General features: G+C 26.7%; 3 protein-coding genes across 6 annotated transcripts; 1 reads left to right on the top strand and 2 right to left on the bottom strand.

Moving 5' to 3' along the window:
* Window positions 1–1,636: 1,636 nt before the first annotated feature.
* Window positions 1,637–10,654, bottom strand: LOC127287498 (zinc finger protein-like 1 homolog). The gene is made up of 3 exons (XM_051314477.1): window positions 10,319–10,654; window positions 5,726–6,031; window positions 1,637–5,530 (listed from the first exon to the last, which is right to left on the bottom strand). Exons 1-3 carry the CDS (start codon window positions 10,418–10,420, stop codon window positions 4,961–4,963), a joined length of 978 nt encoding a protein of 325 aa, XP_051170434.1. The 5' UTR covers window positions 10,421–10,654; the 3' UTR covers window positions 1,637–4,960.
* A 216-nt stretch (window positions 10,655–10,870) lies between these two features.
* Window positions 10,871–18,005, top strand: LOC127287494 (uncharacterized). Its single transcript, XM_051314466.1, has 6 exons — window positions 10,871–11,240; window positions 12,817–13,062; window positions 14,903–15,096; window positions 16,798–17,073; window positions 17,196–17,437; window positions 17,711–18,005. Exons 1-6 carry the CDS (start codon window positions 11,182–11,184, stop codon window positions 17,768–17,770), a joined length of 1,077 nt encoding a protein of 358 aa, XP_051170423.1. The 5' UTR covers window positions 10,871–11,181; the 3' UTR covers window positions 17,771–18,005.
* On the bottom strand, window positions 17,881–22,148 carry LOC127287492 (ankyrin repeat domain-containing protein 17-like). Of its 4 annotated transcripts, XM_051314460.1 has the most exons (3): window positions 21,128–21,299; window positions 20,246–20,493; window positions 17,881–20,181 (listed from the first exon to the last, which is right to left on the bottom strand). In XM_051314460.1, exon 3 carries the CDS (start codon window positions 19,943–19,945, stop codon window positions 18,809–18,811), a length of 1,137 nt encoding a protein of 378 aa, XP_051170417.1. In that variant the 5' UTR covers window positions 19,946–20,181; window positions 20,246–20,493; window positions 21,128–21,299; the 3' UTR covers window positions 17,881–18,808. The 4 variants fall into 4 exon arrangements, with proteins under 4 accessions (XP_051170417.1, XP_051170416.1, XP_051170414.1 ...); XM_051314459.1 differs by lacking the exon at window positions 21,128–21,299 and adding an exon at window positions 21,961–22,148 and having other exon boundaries at window positions 17,881–20,493; XM_051314457.1 differs by having other exon boundaries at window positions 17,881–20,493.
* Between the last annotated feature and the right edge of the window lie 41 nt (window positions 22,149–22,189).

Here is a 22,189-nt window from a genome sequence, read left to right as displayed (position 1 = left end):
AAGAGATTTTTAAAATTGATCAAATTTTATTCAATTTCGCTGCTCACTGACTTTTAGAAAAAATAAATATCAAGTAATTTAAAAAAAAAATTATCTTGTGTATACGGCCTATACGGGTCTTAAAGAGTACAATTTAAGCTTTAATTTAAACTGTATATAGAAGTCTGTAGGATGTCGGGTTAAAAAGAAACAGAATACTGAAAACACGATTTTTTGGGTCTTTACACCCACTTTACTCAAAAGTCTGACGAGATACGCAATTTCGGACCTTTAAAGAATAATATATTTATAGGTGAGGAAACATTTTTTGAACGATATGGTTAAAGGATGTTTTTTTTTATTAAAAACGCAAAAAAATTAAATTAGACTTTACTTACAATTTAAAAATATAATCGGACAAATGCGAGTTATACTCGCGCTGAGATCAAGGGCTGCGTACACGAAGTGAACTTATTTGGTATAAAAACAAATGTTTAAAAAATATAAGTTTTGTATGTCAAATAATGTAAGTGAGAAGAAGAGGAACAATTTTCTTAAATTTTTTTACAAAATTGTTCCGATTTTATTTTCATTAAAATAAACATTTTCTTTAAAAAAATTGTGAGAAGAAAATATTCTTATCGTGTTTGTAAAATTATTTCTATAATCTACACACACAAATACGTGAAAATGTATAAATTTTAATCACTTTAGATAAAATTTTCTTTGTTTTTGGTGGAAAAATACATTTTTTTTCTTGAAAAATTTGATAAAAAGTTGACGATCAACACCAATCATGATCGCTTTTTCTTCCTGTAATTTTCATGCAAAAATACATTCGTATACTAAATATGAACTTTCTGGGTTGAATATTGTGTGCACTAGGGGGATTAAACTCTTTTTTTCCAAATTTTTTATTTTTCCTTGACAACGGTTCCTGTAATTTTCACGTAAAAATACATAAGTGTACCAAATTTCAGCCCTCCAGATAAATTCTTGTGACCGTTAGGTACACCATTTCAAAAAACCGATATTAATAGGGTTCCGAACCTTGTACGGAACCCTAAAAAGTTCAATTTTATAGCTCTTTTGGGTCAAATAACATTTAAATATGCCAAAAAAAAATTTCAAGCGAAAATTTTCACCTTCCTCTAGTAGAAAGAAAAATAGAGTGATAAAAAAATTTGTTTTAATAATTTAATTTCTTATTTAAATTATAATTTAAAATATGTCCTATTTTTTTTACCCTTTTTTCAACAAATTATCCTAAATACTATGTTCTACTTCTTAAGAAACAAAACATATTCTTAAACATAATCTTGTTTCTGTGTCAGTCGAGTGCGTGAACCCCCTTAAATAGGAATAGAGTAAAAAAACAAGAGCTGGGTATAAATAACTACATATATGAAAATTTAAGTTTCAAGTGGACAATACTTGTATAGGTTCAGATAAAATTCACAACCTTTTTCTCTCTGTTTCGAGCAATGATCTTTCATTCAAACTACGAAACAGGATTTTAAAATTTAAATAATGTAAAGTATGAGTACCTGCTTAAAGCACTGAACAACTTACAAGCATTCTTAAAATCGCTGTACATAAAATAATTTCAAATGTATCTCAACAAAAACAGATGTATAAATTAATGACAAGAATCACATTTTTAAAAATTCATTTTTATATAGAATGATTAATATATTTTACAAATTTATAATTTTTATACAAGATATTGAAATATACATAATTATTATGATTTTGTTTGATGACATTCCCATACAATAAATTCTTATTTCTAGGAAGTCATTAAAAAAAGTTTCTGCTTTCATTTAAAAAAGAAAAATTATAATTTGTTTTTATTTTTAATTTGACTAGAGTTTAACATTAATCGATTAAATGTTTTTCTCTCAAAGGAAGTGACATCATTCAAAATCATAATGCTTTCTTCCTATTGAAGCTCGATTAACAAACAATTAATAAAATGCTTCAGTTGAAAAGTTAAGTTACAATAATAATTTTTCAACTATATTTACATTATATGGACAGAACTGCACATCATTTGTGTCAGTAGAAATTTTTTTTTAGTTATCAAACAGAAAGTATGATAAATAATAATAATAATCGTTGTTGTGAATCTATTATCTCTACGTTAATTATTTTTTTTTAGTTTTTCCTGCTCGCTAAGTGATTTAGAAAATATATCTGTACTCAATAGTTTCTAAAAAGAAATTAAGTAGGAAGGTATAGTGTAGTTTTCATATTTCATTTTGTCCCACTAATTAAACGAGCAGGCTAAAATTTGTGGCTTGTTTTCATGTAACTAACGCAGAATTGAAAATGATTTTAAAAATTTTTGAATGGTTATTTCAGCATTGTCGTTTGAATATGTAAAATAAATTCAATGAGTAAAAAATGAATGTATGTCTGAAGAAATTCAGAAGGCTTATTAACAGAAACCCAGAAAAAAACTCACGTCAGTGCCTTTCAGATTGAATTCGATAAGGTAAATGCGCCAGTGATTGTCAGTTTGACGCAATTGACGTTAAAAAATAAAATTTATATTTTCATTTTCATTAAATATAATGCAATGTATTCTTCATAGTTTCGTGCAGGTCACACAATAAAACCAGGGTGTCCAGCAAAAAATACAAAAAAAAATTCCCTGAAATTCCGACTTTTTCCTAACCTTCTTCCACTTCTTTCTAAGAAATATTTAATATTAAAAGAATGAAAACTATCAAATATTATAGTATTTTTAAGATAATAAAAAACATTTTATTTATTATCATTATAAACTTTGTCTTGCACTGAAAAATTTAAAATATTCATAAAAATATTCATTTTTGGCAAATTTTTAAAAAGTTCCCTGACTTATAATTAAATTTTCTAACATTCCTGACTTTTCCCTGACCGCTGGACATCCTGGAAACGAATTTTCCAATGTTTAAGTTGACGGAAATAAAAAACTGAAAACCTCTATTCATTATGACGATTTGCATTTAGAAATAACGGTAACTTAATTATTGACTTCAGGGTATCTAACAATTGCTAGGAAAAAAATTCCCTGACTTTTCCCTAACCTAAATTACACTAAAATTTTTTTATTTTGATCAAATAAAATTTATTTTGATACAATTAAATCATTTACCCGTCTATTATCCACTAATTTCATATGTATTTAAACCAAATAAATGTTTTATAAAAAAAATAAAATATTTAAGTGAAATAAATAAACTAAATGGGAACGTATAAATATTCTCAACATTTAATTTAAAAAAAATTTTTACGGCGTCGAATATTAAATTATCAAATTTTTATTTAGTAAAATTATATAAGGCAGATTTTCTAGTACATCGAATTTCAAATTAATACAATTTCAATTCAACGGAATTTATGTAAAGAAAAATTGCACAAAGAAAATTTTTTTTAACAGAATTGTTATTTTAGTAAATTTTGATTTATCCAAATATTTACTTAACAGAATTGTCATTGAATAAATCCACAATTAACAGAATTTCTATTGAACAAAATTCTTAATTAACAAAGTTTTTATTAAAGAAAATTTTAATTCTAACTAGTTATTATTTAACAGAATTCTCATTTATGAAAAATTCTACATAGTTCTTTTTTTATAAATTTTTCTAGACATAAATTTCGTCAAATTGAAATTATATTAATTTTAAATTTTAAATTTAAAAAAAGTATTAGAAAAAATGCTTTATAAGAGTTCTGCTAAATAGAAATTCTTTTAAATCGAATTTCAGTTAAATGTAAATTCTTCGATATGAAAATTTTGTATAATATAAAATCCACTTTATACAATTTTTCTAAATAGAAATTCGACAATTTAAGATTCCCTGACTTTTCCCTGATCATTTAAATTCCCTAACTTCCCTAACCGTTAGACACCCTGGATTTACATGATAATATATTTTAGTATTTGTCAGGTGAAAGTACCTGCAAAATATAAAATATTTAATGACGATAGCTAAAGCAATTGAATGATAAATACCAACAAATCAATAAATTATTTTACAATTAGGTAAATTAATTAATACAAGATTAAAAAATACAAATCTGAAATGAATAAAGATAAAAATATATTAACAAATAATTTATCTGTATTTACCAAAAAATGAATAAATTTTGCATTTTTTCTTCGTTCTATTTTATTCTTACATCTAAATATTAATATATTATTTTAATTAAATATCTGACAAATTTGCATATTTTAAACATAAGATACGAATAAATATTACATTTAATTCAATATCCTTAAAAATTGATAACAATTACTTTATAAAATTCGTTTTACTTGTCAAAATTGTCATTAAGACTGTTAATTACTCATTTAAAAATTAGAAATGTATTTCGATGGTAATCACCAGAGCATTTACCTTAATCTTTAGTTAGTCTAATTGTAAGTGTCATAAAGTCTTCACATTAATTTATTATTATCCAAAACTTTCACCAAGTTATTATAGTGACTAAAATCAAATATGTTCTTTGTCAGCGTCTTTTCGTAGAATATTTAGAAATTTTATGTTTTAAGGAAGATGCAAATTCGGAAGACTTTCGTGAGAATATAACAATGTCGTGTGTATGGAATGTGTACAAAATTTGAATCAATGCATCGAATCTTCGCTTTAGAGTGCATCTTCTTTAAAACTACGTTTTACATTTCACATTGTGTGTTTTTGATTTTAAGAAAGATTATCGAATAAATTATTGCATTTCTCTTGTTGAAAAAACTCTCCAATGAAATGAATCATTCCAGATGATTAAATTTTTTTTAAAAAATAGATTCGAAATAGAAAGTCGATTACGCTTATTTTCTTCTGTCAAGAGTCGTCAGTCCCATAAACTTTAAAAACCGACAAAATAATCCCCGGTTAACTAGTTTGTGAAACCTGTTTTAAAAGCAACAATTTAACACTTACATATTGATCACATCTGTTTGAAAAGTTGCAACCAGTGCAACTGTAATTTAATTAGCAATATCGTCATGCTGGACATTGATTTGTCGATTTTCAAAGACATTGAACGAAGGATCGCCATCAGTTGCCATTTTTCCGAGCCAGGAAAAAAGAATTACAATGAAGATGAAAGCGATGAAGCCACCAACGGCAAGTAACACGTACCTTTTGTATAAACTTCCAGGATTGTTCCTTCGACGTGCAGGAGATCTTGAAATTAATTTCCACCATCGTAAGAACCAATCAATCGCCGACTTTCGTTGATATTTATTTTCATCGTGATCGAAAGACACGTCTTTTGGTTCGTCGTATGCTTCAAAAACTTTTCTTGGTATTTGATTGGTTAGAGTCGCATCTATGTTCACCACAGAGTAAGGTGGTCCTACCTTCTGATTATTTACATGAACGTTATTGGTCAGAGAATTTGTGGAATTGAGTAAACTATTTGTTCGGGAAGTAGCTATTGTTGACGATGTAGAAGGAGATGCAGGAGGCGCAACAGAAGAGTGATTTTTAAAAGCGCTGTTTTCCACTGATGCTTTGCGTTCTTGTACTGGCTTCTGTTCTCTGTCTTCGCTTAACTGCAAAAAAATATAATTCCTTTAAAGTTCTTTACTTTAAATTTAAGAACCCCAGCTTCGAAATATACAATGTCTGTAAATTATTTACCCTGACTAAATGGAAGGAAGGTGAACAATTTCCGAAAAAAGCGTTTTGTAATTTATGGACGACCCCTCATCAGGATGGTATTAATTAAAAATAAAAAAAATACTTACTAAAGGTAATCCAAGACCTGCCCTTGCCCAGTTGACACCAGCCAATTTTTCTCTAAGTACATCAGCAACAGGAGATACTAAATTAGATTGTGGAAATATTCGCGATTGGCAAATAGGACATGTGTATCCTGCAGGTGCTGTTGTGGCTGGCAAGTTTCTAGCAAATTTATCTAAACATCTCCAATGATAGACATGGTAGCAAATTAATCTTACACAATCTCCTTCATTCAAGTTTTCTGAACATAATGTGCAAACAGGAGTCCAATCGCTGTCCTGCAGCCATTGTAAATAAGACTGTACTATGCACTGCGAACAATAAGTAAAGAAAATTTAAATACCTATAAACTCATAAATGAAAGTTTATGAAAATGCTTTAGGATAAAAATATTTCGTTTTTAAGTTTATGCTCAGATTGATAAAGTATTAAGATATGTTCTTTCATTAAATTTAAAATTTATTTAAATTAAATTAATATAATTTGGGTCAGTTCACTGTCTTTCGCCTAATAGTGGTTGCGACCAAATTTTTGAAAAATCTACTCTTAATATATGAGGCATTCTCTGAAAAAAAGCCACTTAAAAAATTTTTTTTCTGCAATGATATATGTTTTAGTATATGTAAAAACTAAAATAAAAAACATGATTTCAGGTCCGTGTAATGCGGGGTTGCCATACTGGCAGGGGTCAAACTTTTTAGAACAATAATTTTCAAACCGCTATAGCTTTAAAATGAATGAATGAATTTTAAAATATCCAAAGAGGATACCACTAGGTATCCTGCTTCTTCTATTGACATATTTTAGGTAAGCAAAGCATTTGCTCAGATTAAGAGCGTTGCGCTGAGCTGGTTTTTAATTTATAACTCATAGAAATATAACTGTCCTTAAATTGCCTTTGGGGGGTAAAAAGGTGATGAAACAAAGAACATTTTGAGGTAGTTTTGAAAAAAATGAAGGGGGCATAAGGGAGCGTTCACAAATTACGTAACGTTTTTTTTTAATTTTGACCCCCCCCCTCCCCCATGTAACACGTTATTGCATACATTAGCGCCATTTTTTCTGCTGTCCGTAACAAAGTGCTTGACCCCCCCCCAAAAAATGTTACGTAATTTTTGAACGCTCCCTAAGGGGTTAAAAATTTTAAAAAAATTTATTTTTAATTTTTTCTATGAAATATTTTTTTTTTAATTTTTGAGGTACATAGTTTAAAAGTTTAGGAAATTCTGCAGAAAATACTCTCTGAGTGTTTTAAAATTCATTCATTCATTTTAAAGTTATAGCGGTTTGAAAATTATTTTTCAACAAATTTTGACCCCTGCCAGTATGGCAAACCCCGCATTGCACGGACCTGAAATCATGCTTTTTATTTCAGTTTTTACATATACATATATAATTGTCTTTGGGGGGTAAAAAGGTGATGAAACAAAGAACATTTTGAGGTAGTTTTGAAAAAAATGAAGGGGGCATAAGGGAGCGTTCACAAATTACGTAACGTTTTTTTTTTTAATTTTGACCCCCCCCCCTCCCCCATGTAACACGTTATTGCATACATTAGCGCCATTTTTTCTGCTGTCCGTAACATATATCATTGCCAAACAAAAATTTTTAAGTGGCTTTTTTTTCGGAGAATGGCTCATATGTGAAACTCGATGATTTTCTGAGTTTATTAACCATAATATTATAGTAAAAATGTTATTCTCTTTAAAAATATTAATTGAGAAGCTGGATATTAGAACTCGCTCTCCGCTCGGCTGAACTCCGTAGAGCCAGTCAAACGTTCGAAAAAATGATAAAAATTGAAATTCAAAATTTTGAATTTTGAAAAATACTACATTGTAGGAAATTAAAAGGCGCATCTATTTTCTCTTTTAAATTTTTTAATAGTTTAGTTTTTAGAGACCAAAAACTGAGAAATTTAAATTGTTAAATTTAATTAAGTTTTAAAACATAAATCATCATATCTCCGACAATTATTAATGAATTTGATTCAAATTTGATATGTAGACGTATTAGGGTCTACTGAAGGCGATAAAATAATAAAAAATTAAAAAATCATTAATTGTTAAAATTGTTTTTAATAAAAATTGAGACCAGTTGATAATAACGTTTTCTTACTTTCATCGACAAAATGTCTACGGGGAACTTTGTAGTTCACACAACTTCCAGTGAGACATTTGTTTATCACTATATAAGGAAGTTTTCTGTAAAATATTAAATCAATTCATTGAAAACTTTATTGAAGTTTTAAGAAAGTGCGGTTAGCGCGCAAGTAAGTCCAACGCTACTCGCACAGTCAGCTGTTGCAGTTTTTCACATTGAAATATAAATTTCTATATTATTATTATTTTCTATTCACAATTAACATTTACAGTTTTTTTTTGACATTTTTAATAAATGGTAAAATATCGTTCTTTAAAATTTTTTCTTTTTTTTAAGTTTTAATTATACTCTTTAAATCTGAATAAGTTAATATTTACTTATTGTAAGTCTAAAATCGTCCACGTAAAAAAATAAGTGTATATTCATTTATTTAAAATTTATATGCACTTGTTTTTTTACGTGGACGAGTTTTACCAGGTTTATAAACTTTGGAAAATAAATATGATTTGTGTAATATTTTAGACATACATATATACCTATATTTTACCATTTATTCAAAATGACAAAAAATCTGTAAATTATACCTATCTGTTTAATAAACTAACATTAGAAATATTGGATTAAACATTGTAATATTAATTGTAAACAAATGTTAATTGTGAATAGAAAAATATAATAATATAGAAATTTATATTTCAATGTGAAAAACTGCAACAGCTGATTGTGCGAGTAGCGTTGGACTTACTTGCGTGCTAACCGCGCTTTTTTAAAACTTGAATAACTTTAAAATTTTTCAATAAATTAATTTAATATTTTACAGAAAATTTCCTTATATAGTGATAAACAAATGTCTCACTGGAAGTTTTCTGAACTACAAAGTTCCCCGTAGACATTTTGTCGATGAAAGTAAGAAAACGTTATTATCAACTGGTCTCAATTTTTATTAAAAACAATTTTAACAATTAATGATTTTTTAATTTTTTATTATTTTGTCGCCTTCAGTAAACCCTAATACGTCTACATATCAAATTTAAATCAAATTAATTAATAATTGTCGGAGATATGATGATTTATGTTTTAAAACTTAATTAAATTTAAGAATTTAAATTTCTCAGTTTTTGGTCTCTAGAAACTAAACTATTCGTTTTATTAAAAAATTTATAAGAGAAAAAAGTTGCGCCTTTTAATTTCCTATAATGTAGTATTTTTCAAAATTCAAAATTTTGAATTTCAATTTTTATCATTTTTTTGAACGTTTGACTGGCTCTACGGAGTTCAGCAGAGAGCGAGTTTTAATATCCAGCTCCTGAATTTTTAAAAGTAGGAGGTTCACGAATTCACGATGGATGTGATTTCGCAACCTTAAATTTTTCAATTTTTTTAAGAACGCTATTATTGAAAAAAAATTACATGCAAATAAATCAATTTATTCTGCATGCAAGAACGAAAGAATTATTACAAAAATTTATTCTTTTTAGATAATATATGATTTTGAAAAAAAATATTTTTTTTACTTATAAACATTTTTGCCATCGTTCCGAAAAATTTGAGGTTCTTCACATACATTTTAATAATATTCTTTATCTTCTATTACAATTTCACGAAGGTGTTTTACTTCGTTTTGTCGGTATTATTACTCAAATTTTTCGGAGTACCGACAAAAAAGTTGAAAATAAAAAAAAAATTTTTGAAATTCTTTCAAAATCATATATCATCCATAAAGAATTATTTTTTTTTTTAATTCTTTCGTCCGTGCGTGCAGAATAAAGTGATTTATGTTTTTGGTAAGTTCCAACATCTAATTTTTAACATTTTTTTAATAATAGTGTTTTCAAAAAAATTGAAAAATTTTAGGTTTAATTTTAATTAAATCTATATTCGTTTTGTAGCGAAATTTGAATGATGAAATTTTAAAAATGAAAAAAAAAAATTTCTGATTCGGAAAGGCAAAAAAAAAGTTCGAATAAAATTTTTTATGGTTCGGATAATTGAGATTCCACTGTAATTATTTCACTCTAAATCTGAATTAGTAAAAATGTTTACTAATTCAAATTTAGAGAGTAAATTAAAAAATTTAAGTTTAAAATTAAAAATTGATAAATTTTAACTTCCTTTTCAAAAAATATTTAAAAAATTCTAATATACTTTCTAACTTTTAGAATAAAAATAATCAGTAATTAAAAAATTATTTTGGAAACTTTAAAACAACTTTCCAAAATTACAGATTGAGTGAAAAATGTTGTTTTTAATTTACATTATGTATCTTATTAAATACAAGATAGTTAAAATAAAAAAAGTAATGTATTTAAAATATTTCGAAAAACTTGAAAACTGACATATTTTTGTTAATTTTGAAAAATTTCTATAAACATTTGGTGGGATTATTTGACACTACAAAAGATAGTAATTTGCAAAAGTGCATCTAAAATTCCACCAGATTGTAAAGTTTAATAATAACAATGAAATAACGAATGTAAATAAATGAAAGTTATTACCTTTGGATGGTTTGTAACCATACAGTTTTCGCAGACGTTCACTCTGTGCTCAAAACAAAACTGGTTAGTTACTCTTCTCCATGGACATTTACAAAGTCCCATTGTTGTTTCAAAAAGAAACAGATGTAAACAGATTGAGACTAAAGTTATAAATAACTGTAAGGACGAAATTTATAACTTTCTTATTTTCCTTATCGACAGATGGGAGAAAATAACCTTATTTTGAATTATTAAAAACCTAAACTTTGATTAAAATAATGACAACCCAGCTTAACTACGGCCACGTCGTAGTGTTGTCGGTGTTGTCTTTTGTCGACGTGCCGGAGTGCACCGGAATGAGCGCTGCGGAAATTAAGCTTTATTCACATTGGGCGGTTCCTTAGGGTGAAATCACATGTAAAATGTCAAATTTTCTAACACTTTTTTGTCGTTTTCTAACGCAAGTGTTGTTATGGCAACACGTACGTAAGACAAAGACAGAAAAGGGAGGACGTCAATATGACCACGACTGAACAACTCTTTTTTTTTATCGTCATGTACAAAATTAACTTGTCAAAACCATGCGCCCCACTGATCTCTATGTGCGCCCACATTTTTTTAACAGTGAATTTGTGTCGATGTAAACAAAAAAGTGGTAAATTTACAAAAAGTTGTAAAACTATTACTTTCAAAGAATTAACTTGACAATAAATTTTTTAAATTCTGTACTATTACAAATTTCTGCAAATTTACAATTAGAAAATGAGAATCAGGCAAAATATTTTATATGGTGTAGTTTGCATAGTGGTTTTCATCAACTAAATTTTGTTTTTTTACATTTTTCATTTATATGAATATTATTAAAATTTACATTCAAGTGAAAAATGGTTTTAGTATGTGCGTATTGTGGAAAAAAAGATGCAAGAGGTGTTTCTTTTCACAAGTTAGTACATATTTTGATATTATGTGTAATTTTTAGGTTATATTTTGTTTCACTAGTTTACTTTTTACACTGTAAATATTTTTCCCACAACTTTGCCGCTTCGAAACATGATTCGAATTTTATTTATACAATTATTGTGGTAAAAATTTTATTCCCTTTAAAAATATTAATTATCAAAAGTAGAAAGTTTACGATGTGATTTCGTAACCTTAAATTTTTCAATCTTTTTTAAAAACGCTATTATTAAAATAAATATTAAAAATTAGATGTTGGAACTCACCAAAAACATAAATCACTGTATTCTGCACACAGTAAATAAAGAATTATTATAAAAATTTATTCTTTTTAGATGATATATGAATTTGGAAAAAATTTTCTTGAAAAGAATTTCAAAATTATTTTTTTACTTATAAATTTTTTGTCGGTGCTCTGAAAAATTTGAGGTTTTGCACATTGATTTTTAATAATATTCTTTATCTTCTATTAAAATCCAACAAAGGTTTGTTCTGGAGATATTAAATTTCAAAATTTTTTATCTAAAAAGGTTAATTAAAAGATTTAAAGTTAATTAACCAAATTCAAACTGCTTCATTTTCTATAAATATGTAGCAATTTGAAATTGATAAGTTAACTTTAAGCATTTTAATTAACCTTTTTAAATAAAAAATTTTGAAAAATAATATCTACAAAATGAAGCAAAACATCTTCGTGATAAGATAAGATAAAGAATATTATTAAAATGTAATGTGCAAAAACCTCAAATTTTTCGGAGCAAAGACAAAAAAGTTATAAATAAAAACAAAATTTGAAATTTTTTTAAGAAAATTTTTTTCAAAATCATATACCATCTAAAAGTAATAAATTTTTTTAATAATTATTTTGCTCCTGTGTGCAAAATAAAGTGATTTATCTGTTTAGTAAGCTCCAACATGTAATTTTTTTTTAATAATAGCGTTTTTAAAAAAATTGAAAGTTTACGAAATCACATCGTGAACCTCCTACTTTGGATAATTAATATTTTTAAGGACTTTTATCCACGGAAATGCAGAGCTCTAGAAAAAATAATTAATTAACATTTAAATAATTAAAATAACATTATTAATTATACTTTCTGAAAGATGAGATAATAATTTTCAAGAAAAAAATTTGTAAACATGCAAAATTTATTTGTTGATACAAGTTTTTAGTTATATCGCTTCTACAGAATTTTTTAAAAATGATTCGATTTCAATGAAATATGGCTTAATTTCTTCAGAAAATGATTCTCTACAACTTCACAGTGGGGATTTTCAAACAAGCAAGCCGTTTGGCAAATACAGCTATTTGTTTAAAAAAAATTCAAATTTTTCTTTTAAACATAGATTAAAACTAGATTTTTTTAAAAACTTGGTCGCAACCACTTTTAGACGAAAGTCAGTGGACTGACCCAGAAAGATGAAGCAATAGAAAATTTCATGTCATGGAAAATGAAAGTATATTAATCAAATCAAATTCTTTGTAAAAAATCCAAGTCATTAAATTTTTGTTTGTTAAGTTAATTAAATAATTTTTTGCCTCATATTAAAATAATTTTCAGATTCCCAACACGTTTGGAATTACGTCAAAAGTGGCTTAAAAACATGGGGTTTGATGAAAATTTTGAATTAACATTGAACACCAGATTATGTGGCGATCACTTTGATGAAAAATGTTTCTCAAAAGCGACAAATGACCAAGAAAGAATTCATTCAGAAAGCATACCAACCATTTTTGATAGATATTACTTGAAGTGTATTTCTTGCAATAATGTTAAAAAAATAGGATGCAACGTAAATTTTCGCAAGTAAGAAAATTATTTTACAGAAATTTTTAATTCATTTTATAATAATAATAATAATACATTTCTAAATATAATATACCTATTATTATTTTACTTTCATATTTAATTATTAGTTTAAAATATCTTTTAATATAATTATTGAAAATCTTGCAAATTGTTGTGAAAGGAAATTTTTTGCAAATATTTTTTATTCATGAGGCATTCTATTTCAACTCGTTCCACCTTCAAAAGACGATCGCTAGCAGAGCGTTTTTCAAGAGATTTTTATTATATAAAAAAGAAAATAATATTATAATGTTATACACTATTTCGAAAGAGAATTTAATGATCTTTAGATTGGTCTTAACATTTTTTTAATTTTCTCACAATTTCATACAGAAATCTTGATTTGAAATATAAAACTCATGATATCTCAAAACTCCCCCCCTTCAATTTTATTTTAATATATATGAAAATAAAGCTTAGTTTTTCTAGTTTCAAACTCCATTTGGTTTATCATGGACATTTGTGAGGATTTTTGGATAACAGTGATTCAAAATATGTGTTTTTGAAAACTTTGACACGAATTATGAAGTTGAATCCTAACCCATTCAACCTACGTCACACACGAATTTCATTGTTTTGAAAAAAATCACAACCTGTACAATAATTTATTTGAAATATTTATTTATTTATACAATAATTATCTTTAAATAAATAATTTGAATAAATGTGTTCTAAATATTTTAAATTCAATCTTCTAATAGCTTTTATCTTTCATTAGCATAATTTTTATTATTTATAAGAGACAAATAAAAAGCAATATTAGTACGCAATATTGCGAATTTTTGCACCGCGATAATAATTGTTAATATATGAGAACAATTTTCCTAATTTTTTGTACTTCTGAGATTTTTAAGCAAGAGTCAAAGTATGATTTACTCTGAAAATTTTTTTAAAAAATTTCTTAAAAAAAGATTTAATGAATCTAAAACAATTTCAGGAACACAAAAATATCACACCTTAATTCCTGTTTCTGAAACACAAATGCTTTTAAAAAAATATTCTTCGTCCGAGGAAAGTAAATTTTTCAAAACTAAATAAAGAAAAAAATTTGTTATTTAAAAATTAGTATTTTTTCAAGGACTATAATTCTTCTGTGTTTAATTTTTGCTGAAATAAAAAATGTTTCGTTTAACCTACAAAAAATGTCTTTTTTTTCATAAAATAAAAGTATTTATTTAAAATTTTCCTCCAATAATAATAGCATTTAATATTAAAAAATTAATTTGGTGAGTAATTTTAAATTTAAACTTAAAAATCACTTAAAAGCATTTTATTAAAATAAATACGATATTATTAATCTCCTTACAGAAAATTTTTATTATTATAGGTTGCGATTTTTTTTCAAAACAATGAAATTCGTGTGTGACGTAGGTTGAATGCGGGTTAGGATTCAACTTCATACTTCGTGTCAAAGTTTTCAAAAACACATATTTTGAATCACTGTTATCCAAAAATCCCCACAAATGTCCATGATAAACCAATCGGAGTTTGAAACTAGAAAAACTAAGCTTTATTTTCATATATGTTAAAATAAAATTGAAGGGGGGGTGTTTTGAGATATCAAGAATTGAATATTTCAAAACGCAATTTCTGTTTGAAATTGTAAGAAATTAAAAAAAATGTTAAGACCAATCGAAAGGTCGTTAAATTCTCTTTCGAAATAGTGTTTAACATTATATAAATTATTTACTTTTGATATAAAAATATTAACTTAAAAAACGCTCTGCTGGCGATCGTCTTTTGAAGGTGGAACGGGTTGAAATAGAATGCCTCTCATACTTATGATAATTGTTTGCAGATTTCCGTTTAAAAATGATAAACTTTTAAAAGTGTGGATAAAAAATATTGGACTTGAGAATTTTTATCCTAATGACAGAAGTCTTATTTGTGATGAACATTTTGAGGATCATTGTTTTTACAAACGGAAAACAGGTGGTCAAATTTTAAAGCAAAATGCTATTCCAACTTTATTTTTCCCATATATTTTAAAAGGTATTTTGGTTAATAATATTTTTAAAATTTTCGAATTTTTATCATTCCCGTCAAAAATTTTGTTTTAAATAAAATAAAAAAATATACGTATTTTTTCATTTTGATTTTAATAAATATTTAATGGTATCTCAAAGCCCATGGATTTTTACATATATTTTGTATGGGAAAAAACACTTTTTCGTAGATTTACTGTAGAATCATTAAAAATCATCATTTTTCGAGCGGACTACTCTACTTTTCTTTAAAAGTGTTCATAACATAAAATTATTTATAAAAAAATTTTATTGTTTAATATTTTTTAAAGGACCTCAAAAACTTCCAAAAATGCAAAAAAGTGAAATATTACTTTAAAATTGTTTACTAATAATTTTATTTAATTTCTCTATGGGATTTTTTATTTTTAACTAAAATATGTATTATAATTTACTTATTTTACTTACTTATTTATTATTAGGTTTATTATCTTAACACAAGAAATACCGAAGAGCCTGCATACCTAGAACTACCACCGGGAAATTTTGTCCCATGATTCATTAATATGTTTTTTTTATTAACATTTACAAGTTAGAAAAATAAAATTATACATGATTTTCATAGGTTAAAAATATATTATTCTCAACATCTAGAGAGATGCAGCAATTATTTTTCGTACTTTTGCAAATTGACGTTTTCAACAAAAATGAAAACTTGACTGTATTTTATTTAATATAATTTTTACAGTTGATTAATAATTTACATTTAAAGCTAACAATTACGCGGAACATAAGTAACAATTAAAATTCTTATATTCGTTAGCTAGATCTGATTAACAATTTTTTTAATTCTAAAATGTTATAAAATTATTTCATTTTTGCAGCTCTCTAAGTATATATTGAGAATAATAATAACAATATTTTGTTTAATAAATTTTTCAAATATTTTTATACTTGATGTATATTTTTATAAAAGTTATAAAAACCAAAAATGGTTTAGACAATTTAAAAAATTTTTATTTATTAATTGTTCCCTCAGTTCCCTCTTTACAGAAATAAGTAATAAAAGTTGAAAAATTATGAAATAACGTTATTCGTCTTGGTCCATTTGAGAATATTTAAACAATGTCAATTACAAATTATTTAAATTTTTTTTAGATGTCATGTAAATACAAACAATAATACTTTTTTGCATTTTTGGTAGTTTTTGAGATCCTTTAAAAAATAGTAAAAAATAAAAATTATATAAATAATGAATTGTATGTTATTCTATGAACATTTTTAAAGAAAAATAGAGTAGGCCAGTCGAAAAATGTTGATTTTATGTCAATATTAACGTTTATATATGGAAAACTCAAATGACGTTAAGTAATTTATTGCTTGGAGGAGAACTTATTTATAGAAATTAATTTATGAATAAATTTATAGTAAAAAACCCATAATATGGGAGCGAAATTAATTCAAAAATAATGTAATTATAAATTATTTATTATATATAAATAACTTTTGATCCGAATTTAAAAAGCCACGAAACCCTAGATGTAGGTACTTTGCGCCTGCTTCTTTTCCTAATTTTTAATGATTCTACAGTAAATCTAAGAAAAAGTGTTTTTTCCCCATACAAAATATTATGTATAAAAATTCATGGGCTTTGAGACACCATTAAATATTTCTTGTTGAATACAAAGATTCGTTGTTAAGGTTTTTATAATAAACTTATTATTTTTAGGTTCTGTTCGTTCTTACAAAATTGTTCAACCAAATGCTGAAAGTACTTCCTTAAAAATAAATTCTGTAAATCAAAATGAAATTAGAGTTTCAGCTGATAAACACTCGTGTTTGTTAGAAAACATTCAAAATGATAAACGTTTTAAATCAAGTAAAAATGCTGAAAGTAATTCAATTGAAGCGTATTCTAATAGACAGGATGAAATTGCAGGAATTTTGACTAATAAACGTTCATATTCATTGGAAAATATGCAAAATGCTGAAAGTTTTAACTCAGGTAACCATGATATTATACTGTAAGTTTTAAATCAATTTATAGAGTTTTTACATAAACAATTAAATATAGCCAATGTAAATTCTGTACTAGTTAATGTAAATGGTTATAAATATTTTTTTTAGATTTGGAATCGTTTGTTGCATCGCCATCAACTCCAAATAATCAAAGAACTCACGATAGAGAAACAACTCCGCAACAAATAGCAAGTTTGAATCATGACCATCAATATAACTCCAGTTCTAAAAGTTTGGTAAAACAATATAATGAAATGCGACAGAAGCTACAGAGGAGTATGACAACGTCAAAAATGCAGAAACAAGTTATTAAGCGCCTGCGCAAGAAAGTCTCTAATCTCAGGGAGATAGTAAGTGAATAACAATTTACTCCGGTTGTTTTAGAAAATAAGCTTTTTGACTTTTCGTATTTTTTACATTATTGCTCTAAGTTTATTTATAATCATTTTTGTTTCAGTTTTGTTCTTTTAGTTTTTTGTGTTGTGGAAAATTCTGTAAATCTATTTTTAACATAAATATTCAATTATTTTCATTTCATAATTCTGCTTTTTTAATTTCTATTCTATTCACATTAACTATGTACTGTTTTTAGTAATAAAAATTTTACGTTTATATTTTCGCAGATATTTCAGGTATCTCCTACCATATTAAAAATTTTTGAAGAAGATAAAAAATATTCTTAATGAAGATTAGGAAGGATTATTTATACATGTATATATTAATAATTATACTATTGTACAGAAAGTACACATCAATAAATTCTACTGTGAGCATCATAAATTTGGGCCTGGAATTTTAAGTTTGAAAAATATCTATTTTGCAGTAGAAAACTGATCGTGCGCTGTTTCAACTGCCTCTTCTTTATTTAATTGATTTGTATAAATATATTTACATAAAAATATATATTATTTTATATAATTTATGCACTTACATTTTCTAATACCCCTCTTTATATAAAATATTAACCCGTAATTATAATCAATCTAAAAAAATTAAAATAGATTAATTTTTGTTTTATGTTGCACAAAAATTGATGACTTACATTTTTTAAGATATGATGAAATAAAAATAAATCTAATATGTTATATTAATAACTTCATTATTCTAATAATGAAACTTCTTAAATTCAATTTTATTGTAAGATTAATTAAATTAAAAATTATTATTTATTTTAAAAATAAAATTTAATCATGCTCAACGAAATATTTTCCATTCTTGCAAATTTTTGTCACCTTTTTCGAAGGTGAGTAAATTAAAGCGCAGTAATTTTTAATTTCTTAGATATAATTTTAAGTACAAAAATACAAGTAGTAAAAGCGACAACTTAAATGAAAATAATTCAAATTATCACCTTTTTTTAGTTTTTAATATGCAAATAATGAAGAACACGCCATTGATAATTTTCGAAGTTCGATTACTGAAAGATATTGTAAAATTTCTTCGATTTCTTCAGAAGAAAATTTAATTTTATAATTCCTTTTAATGAGAAGGAACATACTATCTACGCACATATCGATTAATTCATTTCTTTGTTTACAATTCCTAACACGTATCTCAAAAAAGTCAGCATAAATTGGAAATTTCTCGATCGATAATTCTAAGCTATTTAAAAATCTTTTGTTTCTTATTTTACTTGTAACTTTATTAACAGATTTCATTAGAATATCGTAAAAAGTAACATTTGATTCATCAATAATTTTTGTGTTTTTCATATTTATTATCTATTGTTGACATTCCTCTCGCCAATCGAAGTATATCATGCATAGATTATAAAATGAAATCTTTTTCACCACTTGTTGATCGCAGAGAAGTAACTCTAGTCGCGCAACAATCATTTTAAAAATATTTCTATGTATCTTATAATGCCACGAAATCTTTAAAAGGTAATCGATATCCTCAATTCGATCGATCATATGTACAATTTTCCAATAATTTATGCCCAAAAAATATGTGTTTCTATAATCATAATATTCCATAATAACAAATACAATTTTTGAACTGTAAGATAATGAAAATTTATTTAAGACACAGTTGACTTCATTTTCTGGTAAATAATTAAGCAAGCATCTGATAATTTCAGGATGAAATTCTCTATTCTTGTTGTTTTTCTCGTCATTTACATTCCCTTCGTTTGATACTTCTTTCAAACAAGATGAAGTCTGTTCATCATCGCTAGAAACTATTAATTTAGAGGCATTTACTATTATTTTTTCACAATCACGTATATTAATTTTATTAACTCCGGCGATTAATAACATCTCTGTAATTTTTAACAAATTTTGGAAGATTAATGGAGTAACGCTCGTTTCACTAGCATCGTCTGGTAATCTGTGCAGTGCATAATAAAGTGAAGTCAAACTACTCCCATTTTCCATTGGATCAGCCCCGAAACCTAAAAGAAATTTAACCATATTTGCATGACCTGCAGCTGCTGCAAAATCCAATGGGGTGATTTTTTGTTCATCTGTTTTTGAATTAATGTTGGCACCAAATTTCAAGAGTATATCTACTAATCGTGTATGCTCGAATGTTGCTGCCACATGAAGAGGATTTAATCCAAGAAAACTTCTAATTGAAAAACCCGCTGTTAATAGAATTTTAAGGATTTCTTCGTTTCCATTTTCAACAGCAATATAAACTGCACATCCGCAAGATCTACGATCAGATTTTACTTTACTCGCTTCTTTATTTGCGATTTCCTCAACAATTTCGACTTGACCCGCACGCACAGCTGAATGTAGATCAAAATCGCAAGAACATGTTTCTGCAACTATTGTTGAATTGCATTTTAATAAATATTTCCAAACTTCCAAACTACCAGAGCAAAGTGCTTCTTCAAGTGAAGTTTTACGTCTCATTTTTAAGCCGTTTTCTGTCAAGTATTTTACAATATCTAAAAAATCCTTTTTTATTGCCAAATCCACGGGAGTTTCGCCTTATTCTCTGTTTGCAGCGTGAATTGCATTCGTCATTAACAATGTAACCATTTCCAAATTATTTCTATTTCCAGCACCAACATTTTGTAAAAGAATCTCAACAATTTTAATGTTCCTCAATTGGGTGGCGATATGAAGTGGTGTTTCTCCATATTTATCTGCAATATTTACATCGGCACCATTTTGTAAAAGAATCTCAACAAGATAAATGCATAACTTTACCGAGGGGATTTTAAGTGGTGTATATCCACGTTGATTTACAATATTGACATCGGCACCATTCTGTAACAGAATCTCAACAAGCTGAATGTTCCCCTTTTGAGTGACTGTATTAAGTGATGTTTCTCCTATAGATGTAACAAATTTTCACCTGCATCACTTTGTGAAAGCATCTTAACTAGCTGAATTTTCTACAATTAGAGTAGCGATATTCTAATCTCGAATAAGAATACTTTCTCTACCTCAATTTTCTGTAACAAATAAAATTAAAAAAATTATAATAAACTTTTTTTATAGCAGTATTTCTACACACATATTTATTTCAGTAAAGTTTTTACATCTTTAATGAAAACTACAAACGAATTTATATCAATAATGATATTCTCTCGGATTACACAGGTCTACAAGGATTTTTTTTAGATAGAGTGCTTTCCAATGTATTTTGATGTGCTGAACACGATCCTGGGTTCCAAAATTGCGTATCACGTCAGGATTTTGAGTAAAGTGGGGGGTAAAGTCGGGTGTACTTCCGAAGTAGGGGTACCTCCGATCTTAATGAAACTTGGTATACTAACGTATTTTGGTGCGCTGATTACGAAAATGATAGTGAAAATGGGCGCAAATTTGATTATCATGGTAAAAAACATCATAAAATCATGGTTTTTTGCGATTATCTTGTAAAAAACAAAAAATTTCGAAAAAAGTTTTAGACAAAAATTGTAGATCTCAAAAAAACACAAATTTTATGTTTTATGCATTTTTTACCAAAAGTCATTATTTTTCGAGAAAAATCCAAAAAACGATCAAAAACACCATGATAATGAAAACATATACAACAGTCATGGTTAGACATATTATTTGACTCGTATATAGTATCATATTCACCATTACTCAGGATCCAACGAATTCCGCAAAATACTTTCGGCCATATCCACCCCCTCTCGCCAAGGTACTATTTTGCGTTTACCGCTGCTGTAGACTCCACCCCACAATTCCTGCTAAATACTTTCGGCCATATCCACCCCCTCTCGCTACGGTTTCGCCATGATAATCAAATTTACGCCAATTTTCACTATTATTTTTGTAATCCGCGCGCCAAAATACGTTAGTATTCTTAAAGGCACTCTCACACCTTTTTGACTGCCTGCAGGTTACCATGGCAATGCATGAGAGTGAGTGCGACAAAGGATTTAAAATTTTGAATATTCAAATTTTCTGTCTCACTCACACTCGTGCGTTGCCATGGTAACCTGCAGGCAGGCAGGCAGCAAAAAAGGTGGGTGAGTGCTTTTACAACTTTTTCTCTAGTTACTATTTTTCCATCATTTTGTTGCGTTTTTGATCGTTTTTTGGATTTTTCTCGAAAAATAATGACTTTTGGTAAAAAATGCATAAAACATAAAATGTGTGTTTTTTTGAGATCTACAACTTTTATCTAAAACTTTTTTCGAAATTTTTTGTTTTTTACGAGATAATCGCAAAAAAACATGATTTTATGGTGTTTTTTTTTGTTTTTTACCATGATAATCAAATTTGCGCCAATTTTCACTTTCATTTTCGTAATCAGCGCACCAAAATACGTTAGTATACCAAGTTTTATTAAAATCGGAGGTACCCCTACTTCGGAAGTATATCCCTTTTTAATAGCATGCATACTGGATATTGTTTAATAATGTTGTTAAAATGTAAAATGTGATTAGTAAACAAACACCCCTAACCTCAAAATTTATATTTTATCACGAATTCAGAGAATCTATAAATGCAATTGAATCAAATATATAACAAAATTAATTATCAACACATATTTTAATTTTATTATATGTCAACAAGCGTTTTCCATGTTTAAAGTATGAATAAAATTGATGAAACTGGAAACAGATTTTCTTCCCCAAAAGAATAACATTGTATCGTCTGTTTGTTGTCCCTCCAGGCCTCTGACATCATATC

The sequence above is a fragment of the Leptopilina boulardi genome, unplaced genomic scaffold (genome assembly GCF_019393585.1).
Source record: "Leptopilina boulardi isolate dan_hultmark-lab unplaced genomic scaffold, ZJU_Lbou_2.1 LbouV2_371, whole genome shotgun sequence".
NCBI classification, from domain to species: Eukaryota; Metazoa; Arthropoda; class Insecta; order Hymenoptera; family Figitidae; genus Leptopilina; species Leptopilina boulardi.
This window is presented reverse-complemented; position numbering and strand designations above follow the sequence as displayed.